The sequence below is a fragment of the Rosa rugosa genome, chromosome 3 (assembly GCF_958449725.1).
Source record: "Rosa rugosa chromosome 3, drRosRugo1.1, whole genome shotgun sequence".
Classification (NCBI taxonomy): domain Eukaryota; kingdom Viridiplantae; phylum Streptophyta; class Magnoliopsida; order Rosales; family Rosaceae; genus Rosa; species Rosa rugosa.
This window is the reverse complement of record NC_084822.1, coordinates 13,052,077-13,072,488: the sequence shown is the minus strand read 5'-3', so window position 1 is coordinate 13,072,488 and position 20,412 is coordinate 13,052,077. Positions and strand designations below refer to the sequence as shown.

The 20,412-nt window shown below is 38.0% G+C and overlaps 3 protein-coding genes across 11 annotated transcripts in view; 2 read left to right on the top strand and 1 right to left on the bottom strand.

The window, feature by feature from the left end:
* The window catches only part of LOC133736080 (TMV resistance protein N-like), a 69,966-nt gene that overhangs the window by 6,594 nt on the left and 42,960 nt on the right, over positions 1–20,412 (top strand). Inside the window, exons 7-10 of the mRNA XM_062163515.1 lie at positions 118–193; positions 460–499; positions 588–675; positions 778–899. The gene's annotated coding sequence lies outside the window, so the exon portion shown is untranslated. The remainder of the gene's footprint in view (positions 1–117; positions 194–459; positions 500–587; positions 676–777; positions 900–20,412) is intronic.
* On the bottom strand, positions 4,138–5,724 carry LOC133736088 (cold-regulated 413 plasma membrane protein 1-like). The gene is made up of 4 exons (XM_062163523.1): positions 5,454–5,724; positions 5,077–5,184; positions 4,892–4,962; positions 4,138–4,696 (listed from the first exon to the last, which is right to left on the bottom strand). The coding sequence occupies exons 1-4, from the start codon at positions 5,624–5,626 to the stop codon at positions 4,443–4,445; spliced, it is 606 nt and encodes a 201-aa protein (XP_062019507.1). The 5' UTR covers positions 5,627–5,724; the 3' UTR covers positions 4,138–4,442.
* LOC133738338 (exocyst complex component SEC3A-like) lies at positions 11,437–16,934 on the top strand. Of its 9 annotated transcripts, none has more exons than XM_062165859.1 (11): positions 11,443–11,677; positions 12,357–12,460; positions 13,387–13,455; positions 13,566–13,610; positions 13,762–13,932; positions 14,017–14,130; positions 14,282–14,305; positions 14,433–14,480; positions 15,135–15,250; positions 16,023–16,102; positions 16,476–16,934. In XM_062165859.1, the coding sequence occupies exons 4-9, from the start codon at positions 13,566–13,568 to the stop codon at positions 15,150–15,152; spliced, it is 420 nt and encodes a 139-aa protein (XP_062021843.1). In that variant the 5' UTR covers positions 11,443–11,677; positions 12,357–12,460; positions 13,387–13,455; the 3' UTR covers positions 15,153–15,250; positions 16,023–16,102; positions 16,476–16,934. The 9 variants fall into 9 exon arrangements, 3 of the variants coding, with proteins under 3 accessions (XP_062021843.1, XP_062021842.1, XP_062021844.1); XM_062165858.1 differs by having other exon boundaries at positions 16,010–16,102; XM_062165860.1 differs by lacking the exon at positions 16,023–16,102.

Here is a 20,412-nt window from a genome sequence, read left to right as displayed (position 1 = left end):
AACAGTGTTTCAATTCTATAGGAGTTAACTTGTGGTGGGTCCAGGGAGAATATTGGACTCTGCATTTTCAGTTTCCCTTGAAATTTATTTGACCAACTTTTCTTGCTTATGTTGCAGGTGCTAATGGAGTTGAGTTCATCTCAACCATGCTGAAGTTTCAATAGCTTTGGTTCAAGAGAACAAAATCCCTGCTGTGAGTTATTTCCAAACTATAATGTCATTATCATAACTAGATATATGTTTGAAGCCACTGATGTCTTATATTTCGGTACTAGAACCTTCATAATCCAATTTTGTTGTAGTAAATATGATATAAATACAAAGACCAACTTGCCTTGTATATTTTGACCCTTTGATTGTTATCTTGGTTTCTTCCTATTATGGCACTCCGTTTATATAAAAGTATTCCCCTCTCCTTTTCATGTTTTCTAAGATCCTTAGGTGATAATTCTTCTGCAGATTTTATCATGCTTTCCAAACTGTTCTGTGCATGTAAAAAGTAGGTCATGTACTATTTCCTTAGATACTCTAAATACGAGGTCCAAGTTGTTGGGATTGTATCTAAGGTATACATCCGTATTGTTCAGCAATTGTCAGCTTCACAAATGTTTCTAGCACTCAAAGGCAGAAGAACTGGGGGTATCTTGCTTTTCGTGGGAGGAATTCTGTCAGTTGGTAATCTCTTAACACTGTTTATCTCATATAAGTTCTTGTTTTCAGTAAAGGATTGCCCATTAACTAGAGCAATATAAAAATTCGATCATCTTTCATCTTCAGAGAAATTCAGATTGTGAAGTACCTCCAAAACATAGGACTGCTGTTGCACAATAATGTATACACGTGGAACAACTGGAGAACCAAAAGGCATAATTGTTACTAATCCAGCATTAAAGTCAGAGGTATTGTCAACAGACCATATACTTTTCCTAACAGAAACAACTTAACACAGTTAGATATTTCAATATTCTAGCTTTTTAACATATTCTATCTTCATGTTTCCAAATTAGTGCTTCTTCTGCCTCTTGAAAAAAAAAAAAAAGAGGCAGAATAGCTCCTGTAACATGGCATGAATTGTTTGGGGTGCAATCTGGTGATGGATTTGACCAGGTCCTGTACCTATGTTTGGTTTATTGGACAATTTTAAAGCATAAATGTACCTCATTCAATATGAAATTATTTCGTCATTCTCAAATGAAATTATCGATCCTTAATCTGTTTCATACATATATGCTCTGCCCGTTTAAAATGCTAGTTTTGCCAAGACAAAAATTTAAATCATGTGGATGCAACCCAATTTAGCGAGCAGTTATAATTTATTATAACATCTTCAAGATTTGTTGTTTTTGCCAAGACAACATGTGAGGACATCATTCTATAAGACGGTTTTGTCTAGGGATAAAAAATTTCACCTTTGCAACAAGCTTGTTAAACCAATTGGTTGCTTTCTATTTGGTGATGTTAGTGTTGTTAACTGTGTCAGTATGATTAAAGTTGGGAGTTGTACCGTCCCTCAACTGGGGGAAATTTATACTTTCATTTTGGCAGAACTTGGATCCCATATTAGATCAAATTATGCTGAAATCTTTGGGTACTAATAGTCTAAGGGTACTAATAGTCTAATACAATTTTGGGTAAAGTCATCCTGTGAAAGCAGATTTACTTTATAGTATATATTTTTTTTCCAAAGTAACTTCGTTGAAGTATTACCAATACTTGGTTATACAGCTGTATTTGCCTCAATATGAATTTGTGTTTGTTGGTATCGTTTCCTTTTGTAAAAATTTCCTCATTTTTGCTTCAGTAGTTTCAGAGATAATAACAGACATTTGTAGCAAAACAGAGGACTGACATCTCAACAATTATGCTATTGCAGGACTAATGGAAAGTTATAATCCCAAACAGTGGACTAACTGCAAAGTAATATATACTGATGCACAACTGGAGAATGAAAAGCTGTAATTAGTACTAATGCAACAATGTTGGTAAAGCATTGACTATGGATCAATGTGATGAATAAGGTTACAGTTCAGATTCTCCCTCTTTTTTGATATCTTTGGAGTTTCAAAGTTAGTTTGTAATAAATAATATCAACTCTCTTTCGCATTCTCCATTTGTGTGGACATAGTAGTTGAACTAGTTTTCCAAGCCTGGTTCCATGTAACTAATAAATGAAAAATTGCATTATGGAAAGTGATAATTTGTTTTTGAAGTTTGATCTAGTGTACTAGTCATGTTTCACTAAATTCTTTCAAGGTATTTCTATTTTCAGAGTTTATAGCATTGTTATCTGAAATTATTTTCTCATTCAAAAGTAAAAAAGTTCAGATTATGATTGTGCCGATCGATCACCAAACGTATATTTTCGGTGTCTGATTTAGAATGATATTTACTTGATCGAAGGCATGATTTAAGAAAAGTGAAATCAAGTTTTTTTCACATGCAGTTTCCAATTAGCTTTATGTAATTGCAATTATTTTCTTCTTTCATTTGATCAGTTTCTTGTTGAGTTACCGCTACATTATAATTAACCTAAGAAATATTTGCCCTTGTTATTGTAAAATTCATGCCTAAATTTGTTCCCGCAGGTGTTGAGTAGAGTTTCCTCCGGTGGAACCATACCCTGTTCCAATATGCATATAACTTAGCCGGCTCATCAGTTGAAACTTTGCATTTGCATTTTCATTGGCAGTAGTCTTATGACTACTGAAAGGTTTAAATAACAAGAAGTTGGGATATTTGAAGCAGTGTCTTCCAAAAGACGAAGCACAAGCTTGACTTTAAAAAGGTCAGTAATTCTGTCCTCCATCATTCCATTTTTCGAAATAACTGGTTTTACATTCAAACAATGTATTGCTTTCTTTTTTTAAGAAGAACTGATACTACAAGAAACATATAAAACTGAGACTGTTTGTGCCCCAATTGTCAAATTTTTTACCAATTTACTTGCCTGCATCTCAGATTATCCATCACAATCTACACAAAATGGATTGGCTGCTTTGGATATATTGATCTGTGCTTGTGGTCAAGTGTGTTTCTGAGGCAACCAGCCTCATCCAACTTTACCTCAGATAAGCCAAATTCCCTTATCACATCGGTATGTCGCCAACTTCTATATTCTACTTGTATGATAACAGGAATACTTACCTTTATTTCATCAATAAATGAGTTTGTGTTCGTCTTTGTGCTACATTTGAATTTTATACTAGTTTCATGTACCCTTCTTTCTTGTTATCTGAAGTTATCGACGGATATCTTAACATCGTAACTTTCATCTGGTTGGCAGATATGGGTTTATGGGAACACCTTCGAGTCATTTCTTGTTGCTGTGGTTGTTCCTGACAGAAAGGCCTTGGAGGACTGAGCATCATTTGACTGATGACTACAAATCATTGTGTCAAAACCTGAAGGCAAGCAAACACATTCTGGATGAGCTCAATAGCACGGTTTAGACACAGCATGTGGTCCATCGCTGTTGCTAAATTTATGCTATGTTGATTAATTAGTTATCTGACTTAAAACACATTTACATTGCAGCTTCGAGGGTTTGAGTTGTTAAAAGCAGTTACATTTGGAAGCTAACCCCTTTGACATAGAGAGGGATCTCATGACTCCAACTTTCATTGGATTCTTCATTTGAATGACATGTTGAATATTTATGTATTTTATATGGATGTGAAATAGCTAATTATCAGTTTTTGGTTGTTGGATTTATTAAAACAACACGAGGCATCTTTACAGATGGTAAGAAACATATCCAGTTTACAGTTTTGGTCAAGAAATCTGTGTATGTTGAGGACCACGGCATTTGAAGCATATTTGATACAATGTGGAGCATTAATGCATTTATAGGCATGTTATTGTTGGTGGTTCATGTAGTCTGCAATTGTTGCATTAGTAGTCATGCAAGTTCTTTGTTCTGTCGAACATGAGGCTCTTTCATAGCTGTGTTTTGGTTGCAAACTGACAGAACCTTTTATCAGATTTTTCAAGCTATTGATTTCCATATGTGCACTAAGAAACTTATCGCTATATCCAATCTTTTGGAAAGAATCCTGATACTTATTAGTTCCTTTGTTAAGCATTTCAATCGACTTCATCATAATTGGAAAGTGTGTTGAGCCTACCTGCAATACTGCATTGTTACTCGTAAGTCCATGAATTTTGAAACCAAATCCATAGTTTATACATCCCGTTACTGAAGATTTCAGAGGCCACTGCCTTATCGCAGACAATAAGGTAATGAAATGAGGTCCTTAAAGAATCCTTTGGGCCCAATATTGTGCTTCTTCACCATGAAAGAAAATAGTGTCTTGCACAGGGTTTCTGCTCAGAGAGTACTACATGTATGAAGAGAATACAACAACTTTAATTTAGGGTCCAAACAAATTGAATTACAAACATCACAGAATACAATCCCCAAAAGAATAAAAGAGTGCAGGGAACTATAGGATGTCAAGGACCAACGCCCAAACAGGGTAGATGAACAGACAAATTATGCCAACGGTATTTGATACGCCATGGGGTTGTGTGAAAGCGTTTCTGAATCCACCGGATGCCCGGATGTGTTCTTGCAGCAAGTAAGCTGCAATGACGAGACATATTGCAACGCCGATCCAGTCATCCCTCACAGTGGTTGCAATTAAACTCGGAGCCACAACCATCAGAAGAATCAGTGCAGCCGGCAATTCAGCCCATTCTGAAGTTTCCATCATAATTATTACCAAAGACAGTAAACAGAATCCTATTAGAATCATGCTAGTTTTATTTTGTGCAGGTATAACTCATAGATGCAGGCAACAATATGGATCAACTAGCCATTTTAACACAAACTGCTTCTTCTGCAGTAGATCAAGCCATAAAAGATCATAACTCCATAGTATAAACACTTTACCTGGGAATCGTTTAGGGAAAAATAGTCGCAAGATAACCGCAACGAAGGCAATCCAGCTTCCAATTTCTCCCCTGCATAATTAAACAATTGTAGCTTTTAAGAAGAATGGACATGAAAGACAATACATAGGAATCATGATAGGACATCTATACAATATAAGAGCTACACTCGGTGGGGAAAATCACCTGAAGAAAGAGAAAATGAGTGAAGGAAGGCTAAAGAATATGTATGGGATTAACAGCCCTGTGAGGATGTTTGTTTTCCAGTTTGTCCGATCCAAGACCAACAGATAACTACAGTAAAACCAAGAAAGAATTCGTTAAACTCGTTCTCAGATCAGAAGTGAAAATCAAAATATCATAACAGTACATACCCAAATTGAAAACAGGAAGGTGAAACAAGATCAAAGAAAACTATAATAGAAATCAATCTCAGCCAGACAGAGACACATAATAGATCAAAAATGATCACTACCCGGAAACATACATTATTCATGAACCAAGACACAGAACCCATGAACTGGATTCGTAGAAATATAATGAAGGAGTGTAGAGTGACATACATTGCAGCAAAAGAAGCGACCCATTCAAGAAAAGTGGTGCCAAAGCCCAAGCTTCCGAGGTGGACGGCATGAGTTGCAAGCTTCTTAGCAGCGGCAGCAAGGTCTTTGAAATCGGAATTGATCAAATCGCCGGAAACCGAGTCAGTCTTCATTCTCAAGTAGCCCTTCCCCATCGGGATCTCCAACTTTCTTTCTACGTCTGTTTCCGATCGAAACACACAGAGAGAGAAGCGAAAGATGACTCGAGAAACACAGAGTATGGTTTGACCTTCAGATGCTCTTATAAGGAAACCGAATCTAGTGAGCTGTACTGTTGAGTGTGAGGTGCCACGTGTCAGTGTGGACTCTCACCAATAATTTTTGGCCGGTGATCAATTGCCACAGCTGTGTTGGTGATGTCGACTGAGTTATTACTTTATTTTCCATTGTTTTCTTACAGAAGAAGAAATAATTTTGAGCAAGACTACCGTGTCACGTAAGTATATCGATATATTAATTAGATATTCATTTTAAATTGTACACTTAAATTATATTTTTATTTTTTGTAAATTGGATATTGAAATATCGTTTTCAAATTATTCTATTGAAGTTTCAACTGTGTCGCTTGGAACGTTAGACTCATCCAAGCTATTTTCTGTAGTTGGACTTATTGCTGTACTAATCCTTTATAATTGTATTTTTTATTGTCTGACGTATATTAATTACCCGATACAATCTAATTATTAATTCAACGACAATATTATAGCTTGCCACGTTCAAGCTTAATGTCTGAGGCATCAAGAAATTTTCTTGGGGTTCTTATCCTACTTTTGGGCCGATGCTTACGCCTTGTTGTCCAAAACAAGAAATATCTTGGGCATGTTGGGAGAAAATAATGTTATCCGGACACTGTGATAGTGTGATCAGCCAATCCTTCTCATTTGTGGGGTTTGTGTTAGGCCGCTGTTGTTCTGCACTAGTGGTTCTCGTTGGTTTACCGACTTGCTCGTTCGCTGGCAAGTTTCGTTGCTTTTATTTCATTGGCTTCCGTCGACGTTGGTTACTATTCTTCCATCTTTGTAGAATTGTAGGGGTGTTTTGGCAGTTCGCAATAAATGAATCGAATGTGTTGCAGCATGCCTTGGTGGTGGGGGCTTACACCAAATGATGATCCCCTAGTGGAACTATTCATCCAAATGAGAGGACTATAATCACGGTCCTCCAATGTCATTTTCAATTGAGAAATTCTTACCATACATTGCCTTTTTCCTCTTCGTACAGTGGGAGTTGATAGCCCAGAAAAATTAAACAAATTCACTTTCAATCTAACTCCGTCATCGCTCCCCTCTATCGCGGATCAAATCACGGCCACCTCCAATTACACCATCTACTTTTGGCCGTGAAATAATTCGGTGATAAGTGGTTGAATTATTGTACAATTGTTGATGAGAATTGCGTAAATAAAATTTATTATACGAGTTAAGTCACTAACCATAGACCATTTTTTGTTGTGTCAGTGAATGCATCCACAAGAGTTTGTGTTGTTGAAGCCCTTGGGCCTTTGTAACAGATACCTAACATCGTTCCAAAATTGCATTGCATTTATCGATCATCATCAAGTGCTTGGGCCTGATTTTCCAACTACTTCAAAGACATAGATGGACAACAATGAATTATATCGATCAAATACAAAACCAACAGAGACATAAGTTTAAACAAGTGTTTGGGCCTGATTTTCTAGGGGGAGGATTCAGTGCACCGACATAAATGGATGGTTAGATTATATTAAATACACTATTAGGTTATTAATAAAAATATTAATTATAAATATCAATGATTAAGATCATCTTATAAGTGTTGGGTCATTTGCACCGTCGGTGCATAGAATAATTTCCAGATTTTCTAACTTCATTCTATTACGCTTATTAGTAATAGAATTCACATCAAAACATAAGTTTAAATCTCTCTTGTCACCTTCTCTCTTACTCATTCCAAACATTTTGGAGACTTTATCTGAAGCTATTGAAAATTTAGAGAATTGATGTTGGGACTCTTTAAGGTCAGTTTCAAGACTCAATTCTTTGTAAGATGAGAATTTTACAAAAGTAGTCAGATAGTCTTGCAAAACCTGGAGTCAATCAACATATATAATCAGTCCTCTCTATTTCCTCTCTAAACAATTCTCTTTTTCACTCTCCCGCAATCAACGTAAGGTTATGCTTCAAATTTTCATTTATTTTGATCATCTTCATTAAGGTAATACACAGTTTCTCATATTTATCTAACCACAGTTCATTTGAATACTCATCATCACCTAATTCATTTGAGGATCTTCTGAACAGAAATAGTTGGAGCAATGTGTTCTTCTTCATTTTGCAAATTGAGTTTCTACCTCAAAATCATTCTCAATAGGCTTCATCATTATACTTAATTGTGGGTTTGCCTTTTGTTTGCACAATCAGTAGCAAAAATGACCAACTCAATGACACACAAAACACTTGCCAACTTTCTTAGTTGTCTTATTAAAATCAACTCTAATGCATCTCTCTCGTAAACATACTATCTGTTTATGATCTTGATGAGAAGACTTCACTTCACCTGATTCTGAGGTTGTAATTTGACCATTCCACACTCACACGCATTGTACTCTTTTTTTCCTTCGGCTCAGGTTGTTTTTGTTCCCACAGGGTTTTTATTACTTGAAAAAAGAATTGATGAGACAATTTAGAAGCGCACAGCGGAGACTAGGGGTCGTCAACGGGCCGGGCCGGGCCGGGCCTTGCTATATTTTTAAATAATAGCGGGCCGGGCCGGGCCGGGCTTTATTAAAAATAGACGGATCCAAGCCCGTCCATATAAAGCGGGCTTTTTCGGGCCGGGCCGGGCTTGGCCTTGCGGGCTTTTTTGGGCCGGGCCTTGCGGGCTTTATGTATAAATAAATATTTAAAGACACAAATATTTTTTTTTTTAATCAAGCTTTGGAAATTCATTGGATAATGATCAAATACAATCAAAGATAACATATCTATAATTCTATATTGTACCAAAAAAAAATCTTTATTTATATATAGATACGAATTTATTGATAAATAAATTTTTAAAGGCACTAATTTTTTATCAATCTATATTTATACATCATACACTCCAAAGAGCAACATATAACAATTCAAAGAAAATGAGAAAATTGACCGTTAGATGTGATTATTACAATAAAATAAGAGTGTGGTTAAAAATTTAGTCAATTTCACCATAGTTTCAAACCCGATCGGATTGGTCAACTGTAGTCACTTGCATGTTTTCTTGGTTGACCGATGGCGTGATTAACGCAAAACTTGCTTATTTTTTTACATCACGTTTGTAAATATTTCATCGATGGATGTGTGTGGACATAAGATAAAAATTTCAATTTTTAATTACAAATACGTTGGCCTATACTAATTTGTCTCCTAAAGTGTTATGACTTATACATTGCATTTAAATTGTTGAGGTCCATTCTAAAACAACCGTGAAGTGGAAGATGAATTTGGAGAAACCAACCGCTCGATTGAGAGATTGTAATATTTTATGGTGGTTGTAAAAAATCTAGCCAATTTGGTTATCGTTTCGAATTCGATCAACTAGGTCAAACGTAGTTACTCTTATAAACCTATATTTATATATCATACACTCCAAAGAGCAACTCCTATCAATTCAAAGAAAATGAAAACACCGACCGTTGGATGAGTTTATTACAATAAATTATGAGTGTGATAAAAAATTTAGCCAATTTCACCATATTTTCGAATTCGATCGGATTGGTCAACCGTAGTCACTTATATGTTTTCTTGGTTGACCGATGGCGTGACAACCGCGAAACGTGCTTATTTTTTCACATCACGTTTGTATATATTTCATCGATGGATGTGCATGGACATAAGATAAAAAAAATTAATTTTAATTACAAACACATTAGCCTATACCAATTTTCTTCCTAAAGTTGTATGACTTATACATTGCATTTAAATTGTTGAGGTCAATTCTAAAACAACCATGAAGTGGAAGATGAATTTGGAGAAACCAACCGCTCGATCGAGAGATTGTAATATTTTATGGTGGTTTTAAAAAATACAGCCAATTTGGTTTTCGTTTCGAATTCGATCAACTAGGTCAAACCTAGTTACTCTTCTAAACCTATATTTATATGTCACACGCTCCAAAGAGCAACCCCTATCAATTCAAAGAAAATGGGAAAACCGACCGTTGGATGTGATTATTACAATAAATTATGAGTGTGGTTAAACATTTAGTCAATTTCACCATAGTTTCGAACTCGATCGGATTGGTCAACTGTAGTCACTTGCATGTTTTCTTGGTTGACCGATGGCGTGATGAACGCAAAACTTGTTTATTTTTTTACATCACGCTTGTAAATAATTCATCGATGGATGTGTGTGGACATAAGATAAAAATTTCAATTTTTAATTACAAATACGTTAGCCTATACTAATTTGTCTCCTAAAGTTGTATGACTTATACATTGCATTTAAATTGTTGAAGTCCATTCTAAAACAACCATGAAGTGGAAGATGAATTTGGAGAAACCAACCGCTCGATTGAGAGATTGTAATATTTTATGGTGGTTGTAAAAAATCTAGCAAATTTGGTTATCGTTTCGAATTCGATCAACTAGGTCAAACGTAGTTACTCTTATAAACCTATATTTATATATCATACACTCCTAAGAGCAACCCCTATCAATTCAAAGAAAATGGAAAAACCGACCGTTGGATGAGTTTATTACAATAAATTATGAGTGTGGTAAAAAATTTAGCCAATTTCACCATATTTTCGAATCCGATCGAATTGGTCAACCGATATTTAGAATATATATATATATATATTTATAAACACACACACATATATAGATATATCTATATAGAACACACACACACACACACACACACACACACACATATATATATATATAAACACACACAAATATATATCTATATGTGTGTGTATATATATTTATAAACACACACAACCATATCTACATATATATAAACACACACACACACATATATATATATATATTTATATATAATATTTTACGGGCTTTTACGGGCAGGGCCTAGCGGGCTTTTACGGGCCGGGCCTAGCGGGCCTTTGGCGGGCCGGGCTTTTGCGGGCTTTTTAACGGGCCGGGCTGGGCTTTTAGCCCTCAGGGCCGGCGGGCCTCCATCGGCCCACTTGATCCGCGGGCTTTTTGATGAGGCCTAGCGGAGACAACACTATTGACATAGAATAACCAAGGGGGAATGTTGAAAACAACTGTGGCTATTCATGTAAATAGTTATAGGTGTTGCGTGATCTGTGTCAAATCACTATTGATTGGTGATTGACTGACTTGTAATTGGTGATTGTTTGATTTGTAATCGTATGAGTAATTGGTGTAGCTGTTAAGTATTTACGTTTTGTGTACATCCTATATATATAAACCTCATGGTGAGGTGAATAGAAACACACAATTCCTCTGCGTCCAAATTCTCTCTCGCTCAAATTCTTTTATTTTCGTTTTACAACAGGGCCACATTTCCTCTTTTTACACAAAAGACTTGTCAGAAAAGTTTAACAAATAGGTCAATCTCTTCCTCACTCATAACTCGATTTATCTTTCCTACCCCATGAATGTCACCAAGTATGAGAGACTCACTATAATGCCAAATGGAGCTTTGTTTCACCTTCCTTTTAAATTTACGTTGTGTCAAGAACTGAAAACTAAAAGGAAGGTAAGATGGGCTTTAGATTTGCCAACTTTCCGGTCGGAGAAACAAAGCTCACAGCAAAAAAGGAACTAAAAAAGTAACCATCCATATCACCGTCATCCAAGTGAAGCAATAAAGTGAATAGACAATCGTTGCCATCGGAAGACAAGTCATATATAATCAAATGACATACGCCCAACTTTACGAGGTAAAATGCTAAACAATAAATTTTTTGTAATTATAAAGCCAGCACCAACTTCATGAAGAAAAGGTGTCCGAATCAGAATTTTTCACAAGAAAAAAAAAATCACACATGGCCGCCTTCTGCCTCTGTTTTTCGCTTTGTCGCTCTCCTCCCTCTCAACTTTACATAGAGAAAGAGAAAAGCAGAGAACCATGATCAGACTGGAGATTTGGGCAAATCCAGGTTTGCTAATCAGTTTATGTAAAGCGAAGAGGCTCTTTTGCTTCAACCACAACACTCCGATTGCTCAAGTGAAGGTTGCCTGCAGTCTATCTGTTTTTTTTTTTTTTTTTTTTTTTTGTTCAATTTGACACCCCAATAGCATCTACAGCATTTAAAAGGTAATCTCGATTTGAAAGTTTTCATCTTTTTAAGATTTTGGCTTCTGGGTTTTATGGCCTGAATGGGTAGGATAGGATAACTTTACAATTTTTTGGTTTTGATAACATTTCCGGCATCCACAACTCTGCAATTACTTAAATCCTATAAATTTTCGTGACCATACGTACAGAGTTATGATTGGAAGGAATTAATCATTTTCTAATTCATGCAATGTTCTATAGCTGTAATGAATTGACTGTCTGCCATTTCATTTTCTTTAGTCTGCTTCCTGGGGATTTGGACAGGAGAGAATTCAAATTACTAACTCAAGATGATCTAATACATGCAATTTTGACATGGTTGCAAGGGTTTAGACTGTGGGCGGGATCATTTACTTAACAAGATTATACAATACATGAAAGATTCGAACCGCATTTAAATGAAACATTAGAAACTGCTTTCAAATAAACATCAACCAATGAATATACTGCTTTGAAATAAACATCACCATCCAATTAACCATTTTCTAATTCCTTCAATATTTTTTCAGATTGAGTAAAGGTTTATATAGTTTGTTTTTGTCGATTTGTGGTTTAATTCATACATTTTTTTCAGGTGTTCAGATTTCTGGTTTATCGATTTGTCAAGGAGAGTTTCAAATTGGATTGGGGTTTGCAGAGGCCTCAAGGTTTCATTGATCGTTCTTCAGCTTGAACCAGGTAATTAAAACATTTGATCCTATGCAATCGATTTCAAAATGTGTTTTTATAGTTTTGCTCTTTCATTCATATTTGATCAGAGTTCATGCAATTTATAACATATTGGGGCACCCATATTGATATATGCAATTCATAACTCAGAAATTCTTTAAGATCATAGTGACATTAGGACTGAAGAACAGCAGACTTGATGAAAACCTATTTATACTGACACTTATTCCAACTTAATAGAGTTTGTTTGTCTTTAATTAAGAGTTTAGTAGTCTACATTTGTCACTGTATTGTAGATGATGAATAAAAGTTCGAATAATGATACTATATTTGTTTTTGTGTTTGAGGTAGAGCTATGAATGAATAAATCAAAGTTCAAATGTGAATAAGAAGATCTCAGTAAATTCTACACCTTGAAAAGCCTACTTCTCTCATTTGTGAATAAAGAGACATTCTGCTTATTCTTTACTTTGGGTTTAGGTTTGAATAGAGTAAATTGAGAAAAGCATGTACAACAACTGTACTTTATGTTAACATATATAACCTGCTGTTGCTGTTCAAAGACTGAGTTTGAAAACAATCAAGCTTTCTCAATTTGGATTACATAAAAAAAAAATAATCATAATAAAAAAAAAACAAGATAACAGGGGAAGAAGGGAAAAAAGAAGAGATTCAGATGAAGAAAGAAAAGGGAAGAGAGGAAGAAAACAAAAGAAATGAAAACAAGTGGCTCTCCATCTCGGTATTTGATTTTATACTCAGCAAATCATTTATTGGAATTAGATTTATCATACCATGTAGTGGAGGCCAGGGCGGCACAAAATTCTCAACCTTGGCGTAATGCTTATTAAATATTTTTTTGTTTTTGGATTTTTTAAATGCTGTTATAGACATTGTTTGATGACTCTGATTTGTATATGTTGTTTTGTTTTCAGGAAGGGAATAAGAAGAAACAGAAGAGGGAAACGCCATGAAAACAATTATTGGATCATAATATTGATAAGGTGACTAAAAGTTATCATTTGCACCAGCATCTAAAATTCCTTGAAAGAGAGATTACCTAATATTTCAGTACCTTACATACTGTTATTCATCTTCATCTAAACTTATCAAGATGCTGATGAGCTTTTGGAATCAGAAAGGAAGGTTCATGACATTGGTAATAAGCTATCCCAATTTCATGTGTGGTAGACATAGAGGTTTAGAAATAGTAGTACCACTTATAGTTTCTAATTTTCTACAAGTATCTCCCACAACAAATCCTTTTCCTGATTTCATTGACAAAAGATGCCAATACATAATCTTTTCAGGAAGACTTTTATGCTCTGATGGACTGGGAAAGCAAAATTGATCCTTTACGCTGCATATCAATGCATGAAATTACAAAGCCTAATCCATTTGCTCAGAAAGATGATGCAACTATATTTGTCAATTTCCAGCTGGGTGATCTGGAGTCAAGAGTATCACTGCTGTTTGTTTGTGTAAGTTTTTGTTTTAAGGGGTCATCATGGTCATGTATCTTTCAAGATTATGATCTAAACTTCATCACTTCTGTTCAATTGCAGTTTGTTGATGAAGCATTCCAGCAGATTGAAAGAAATGATAGCAATGTTAAGAAAATAGGTCTACATTGTAAAGGTATTCCGAGAATAATTAGTATGGACTTGAAGAGTAACTTGGTAAATTTGAATTTTGGTTTCTTATGATATGTTTGATAGATTTGCTTATTTTTACCATGTGCTTTGTTTGGTCATATTAACTCAACCAAGTAACTGAGTTTCAGGACTTGAATGAGTGTCCTGTGCTTAAAGCCCTTCCATCATATGGCAGAGGAAGAGATGCAGCAGCTGTAAGGTAGTCCAATCTCATATTTGGAACAAATCTCACTAATGTCATTGTTACAAGTTCAATTCTTTCTTGCAAATTGCATTCCAATTTTTACTAAAGAATGATCTAATATGTAAATTTTGGTTATTTTTAGGATCCTAAGCTGGAAAAATTTCACGTTGATCAAATTGCAGCTGTGAAGGTTCGATTTTTAAGTGTTTTGTTTCATGTTGTTATATGGATGATGTGAGAATCGATTCAGTTGATAGACTTTAATGTTTTTTGTGATTTCATTTTTTTTTTACTGTATGGACTTGGTGGCTTTAACTCACAGCTTCAAAACTTGATCCATCTCTAGCAGCCTCTTTCACACTTAAGTGGATATATGTAAAACTTTAACCTTTTAATTTTCTTTCCGTTGTGACTCAAGTCAAGGTAAATGCCCTACCAGACTCTACAGGAATACCTCAACTCCCTTTGCATATAAATAACACAATATATTATTTTCATTTGAACTCAATTTGCCGGTATTTGACCCAAAAAAAAACCCCCAATTTGCCAGTAAAGGCCTCATTTGATTACTGTACATATCTTGAATGTCGTTCATAATCATACATTTTATTTACAGCAAACATTAAAATTCTACTCACTTTCGATATGGTGAAAATGCACATGTGTCAATGAAATATTGAATTGTTTCAATTCATGCAATGACTTATTTGAGTGATGCAAGAAACTTGATTCTCTATAAGCTATTTATTTAGAAATTTCAGTTTGTCACTTGATCAGAAACATCTTTAACCTTTTGCTTATTTCTATCAATTATGATTCAATTTAACTTGCTATGTTTGCACAGGGTTGTTTCAGTTGGTAACAAAGAAGCAAAAGTTTTATGTCAGTCATTTTATCACTTAGCATTTCACTGACTCGGTTGCTATATCCCTACAAGTGCAAGAACTCTGTCTCTCTCAGGCAAGTCCTTATCTTATGTTTCTGTTCTGTATCTGTATATGTATGTATGTATATGTTATATCTGTCTTTCTTGGGCAGTTTTGTGTTTTTTCCTCTTTATTTTATTTTTATTATATATATATTTTTTTGTGGCCATGTTATGTCAGTTGAGTTTTTGTTGATTTCTGCTATCACAAGCCTTTCTAAGATTTTAACTTTTAGTCAATCAGTAATTGGTTTTCTTTTTGTTTGCTTATAGTTTGAAAGAAATTTTTCAGTTTGCTAATAGAGTTTGCCATGCGATCCAATCTCTTTTTCTTTCCCTGTAGCTCATTTCTAGATGCCCTTTATCCCATGTAATACCATCTGTTTCAAATCTCACGTCACTGATAACATCCTTCATGAGCTCACTAGCAATCTGGAAACTCTTATATTTTACTCCCAGACTTTTATAAGCAAGGTAGTAAACATATTTTCTAAAAAAACTGCTTTCACTACTTATAATTGATGCTTCAAACATACTTCTCTTAAGCCACATGCAACCAAATCTTAAAACCGAAATCCACCTGCAGTAATTAAATTATGGAGGATCATAAACTTCAATTATCTATGGAGCTTTAAATTCACAAATTTTTACGATCATCATCATTCTTTTCTACTTCTTTTACTTCCTTTTTTTCCCGATCAAATTAAACATCTAAAAATCCTTTAGTTTTAGAAAGCTCAATGTAACGAGACTACGAGAGAAATGCAACCTCATGAATTCAACTTCAAAATCAGGGTTTATATGCAGATTATGGAGAGCAAAGCGAATCAATTCCAAGAGAAATGATAGCCTCCTATGTGTCTTGCTTCTTGAAAGGGGTGACTCTGGTATGAACACTCTAACCTCACTTTAATAACTTCCAAATTACCACAACAAAAACAGGGAAAAAATATCTTAGAAAAAGAAAAAGTAAATAAATAAAAGAACATAGCCAATAATGATCACAATTGCATTCATACACATTTTTATTCATCTTGGATTCAGACAAAAAAGCTAGGAGAGATGTAGTTTCTTCTGCATTAACTTATAGTTATTTTCCGTTAACTTTTCAATACAAGATGGTTGCACTAACTTAACTATAAGAGCTCTTTGCTATATGCCAATGCGTCTTCATAAACAATTCACAGATCCTCATTATAAACATCCTCCCACACTAATGCTTTTAGGTTAACCTCTAACTCTATTTTCTTCGTTTTAAAGTGACAGGCAAGCTGACCGTGAGCCAGCAACATCATCAATAGCAAAGCACAACCTAGGAAGCAGAAGAAATGACTCAACGTGTATATGATTGTAACTATTGTTGAACCAATTTTTGTACAACGGCTGGAGCAGCCAGGTGAAGCAACTCCAGCAGCAACTTTCGCTACGCTAACCTACTCTGTACAGTTACAACTGGAGCAACTACCCTTTTTGTACTGGTACAACTGGAGCAGCTACATATTTAAATATACTCCAGCAACAAGTTTAACTAGGTTAACCTAATTTTGAATAGACTTCAACTGGAATGAAAAATGTAAGGAAAGGCCTCCATGGTTTGAACTTAATGACTGAAATGTAAGTAATTTGAGTATCTATGTATTTGTGAATGAAGCCTGCATTACATATAAGTAAATCTTCAATGCTATTTTAGTAGAATGAAGTTATTTTCAATTATGCATTTCATGGTTATAATTTGTTCGCAACAACAAATTCTGCGGCACAGCGTGGACACCGTTTCTAGTTAAAATATAAAATAAAACACTCAAGGAGCTGTGAGCCCAACAGCAAGCCCAGTAGCCACCTAGAAAGCCTTTGTTCCAATTGAAGGCCCACCCGGCCCAACAAGGCCATACCTAATCTGCACAGCGGCTTTGGAAACCTGGCTCTTGGCCGATAGGCTCTTGGATTGGTTTCAGGTCATTGATCCTCAGATTAAGATGGACGGAGATGGTATGACTTTTGGGGGGTCATGGCTGACTGCTCCTGGAGGTGATTGGAAGCCAGATGATGGTGGCGGAGGCTGGTGGGATTCGGTAAGTCTAGGTCGACTTTCTGTCTCAGATGACGGCAGAGATTTAGGAGTGAAGGAGTCATTTTATCTTGCTGTACCTACATGTACGTTGCAAAGCATAATTAGCTATAATCAGCCACACTCATCGTACCGCCAGAGATACCAACTACCGTCAAAGGACTAACCCACAGATAGGCAGCCAGGCGGGCCACGGCCTGAGCACAAGAGTTCCCCGGGATCAACGCTGACGCGCCGCCACGCACTCTGCCAAGACGGCATCAGAAGCTACTGGAACTGGGAAACTGAAGCATATCAGTCCCACATCGAAAACAAAGAGAAGATCAGACCTCTCCTCACCTATAAAAGGTCCTCTCTTCTCTCTTCATTACTACGCATTAACTACTCATTTATTACTGTGCTGCCTATATATCAACTGACTTAGGCATCGGAGAAGTGAAGACCGCCCAACGCGGTCTCCCTCTGACGCCCTGTCTTTCATTTGGCAGCCAGCAGGAATCACCAAGTATACAGAGTAGCGGTCCGCCCGCCGGACCCGCGTTAAACGAAGGTTTGGCTACCGCCAGACTTTGAGCATTAACATTGGCGCCGTCTGTGGGAATCCTTGAACAAGAGGTCATCCCATCACAACTACCATGACTAGCGGTAGAGGGGGAAACGCCGATGAGCAGGCAGACCAGTCCGCCATCCCCCAACCATCCAATCCAGCGGTAGGTGTTAACCGCGCACTGTTCAACACCCCAACCAACCCCGGCGGTGAGACGGATCCAGGCAGCAGCCGCCCACCAGGCCAGGACCTCGCCGCCATGTAAGAGTTGGCACTGGCAGACCTTCACAAGGCAAACAGAGAACGTGAAGAGGAGCGCAGAGAGAAGACCGAGGCCCAAAAGCAGGTGGCTGCGCTGATGTCACGTTTTGATGACCTGAAAAGGACGTTGGAAAGAACCGCCAACCCGGTACAGAGCGAGCATTCGCATAGTACAAGGCGTAGTCATCCCAACGCTGGTACATTGGGACCAGAACCAGTCGTACAGATGCAGGTCCCGCTGGACCCCCCTGAACTACTGGGGATGGGACCACCGCCCATTCCCCAACTCATGTTGGAGCAGGAGGCAGAGTCGGTACCACGCACCAACCGCTCGGAAATTAGGGCAAGAACTGAGGGTGATCCGCCTGCGCCAAGGCATAGGCAGACCCAGCGGAGTACATATGCCGGACCCGCCGGCGACGCAACAGCCCAAATTCTGGAGAGGATGCAGCAGTTGGAACAAAGGTTGGTCCGGGCGGAGTCGGGCGCCGCGCCGTCAACTCAAAGTCCACTTTTCACGTCCAGACCAGGACCCTTCACCGCTGCAATCCTACAAGCTATCAGGCCTGCGTACGCAAAAACTCCAAAGATGTCGCATTACAGCGGTACAACCGACCCCTTCGTCCACATGGACACCTTCAAGAAGGTCACCAACAACAAGGGATTTGACGACCCCACTCTGTGCCACTTGTTCAGCGAAACACTGGACGGAGAGGCAATGAATTGGTTCTTCGAATGTCCGCCAGGATCCATTGACTCATTCAACGCACTGTCACATACCTTCCTCTCCCGGTTCATCTTATTGTCCACCGGGCATCATAACACGAGTCAGCTGTTCAGCGTCAAGCAGGGAGAGAATGAATCACTAAAGGCATTCGTCACAAGGTGGCGAGCGGTAGCATCTCAGTGCCGTGATCTGGACAAATCGATGGCATCGGCGGCCTTCAAGCAAGGACTCCTCAAGGGGCCGTTCCTCTATCACCTCAACTACAATCATCCAAATGCGGCATATGACCATATCATGAGTGAGGCGGTCATTCACGCCCAGGCGGAATTCATTACATATGGAGAAGTCCCACCACCACCGGCAACGCCAGCAAAGGCAACACAGCCCACCTCAAGTCATCATGAGACCGTTAACAAAGCACCCGCCGCATCGCCAACTGACAAGAAGAGGGAATGGCCACAGGGCCACTACCAGAACAAGCGGCAGAAGGATCAATACCACAAGGGCAACCGCCCAACACAGGAAGATAACCGCAACAGACAAACGGAGTCTTCTCAGCGGTATGCAGTGTTCACGGTCCTCACAACCTCGTACGAGGAAATATACAATCAGTGCAAGGATCAAATCCCGCCACCTCCTCCAGCAAAATACCCAAAGACGGGCAAACCCAAAAACACCGGCAGGTGGTGCAAATACCATGAAGACAGCGGCCACAATACCAACAGCTGCAACGCACTGAAGACGACAATTGAGACCTTGTACCGTGAAGGCAAGATGGAACAGTTCAAAGTGCGCCAACCGCCACCCGTGATCGCCAACGTAGAGACGTTGGGCCGCATTAACACAATCGACGGCGGTGCTCCAATCACGGGCTTGTCTCACAGAGCCAGGAAGCGTTATGCACGCATTAATCACCCAAAAGAGGTCTGCCATATCCGGTACGAGAGATCCGCTAAAATCCCAAAGGTGGGTTGGGAACCTATTACATTCTCTGAGGAGGAGGAGCGCGGGGTGCACCTACCCCATGATGACCCCTTCTTGGTCGACGCCATTCTTGGTAGGTTCTCAGTGGGGAGAATATTGGTAGATAGCGGGTCCGCTGTCAACGTCATCTTTAACGGTTGCTACAGCCATCTCAAGCGGAATAACAAGTTGCTCCAGGACCATGAACCACTGCTCAGCTTCTCTGGTGACGTCACGCAGCCGCTCGGTTCTGACTATATGCGGTTGACTATTGGCGCTAGTCCGTGTATGGCGGAGGTGCATACAGAATTCATAATTGTTGATTGTCTCAGCTCATATAATGCCATCCTTGGACGACCGGCGCTCAATAAGCTTAAGTGCATTATCGCCGGATACATGCTTCTCATGAAGTTCCCCACACCTAACGGCACGGGCAGTGTGAGGGGAAGCCAGCAGTTGGCACGCGAGTGTTATTCAACGACCATGGCACGGTCAGTGCACCGCCATGATGTCCTGACAGTGGGAAACCAGGCACCGCCACCGAATATTTTCGAGGATCCTAGGGATGAGGAAGAGAAGTATGTAAGGAAGGAGCCAGTCAACCCGGACACATCCTTGAAAGTTGTCTGCA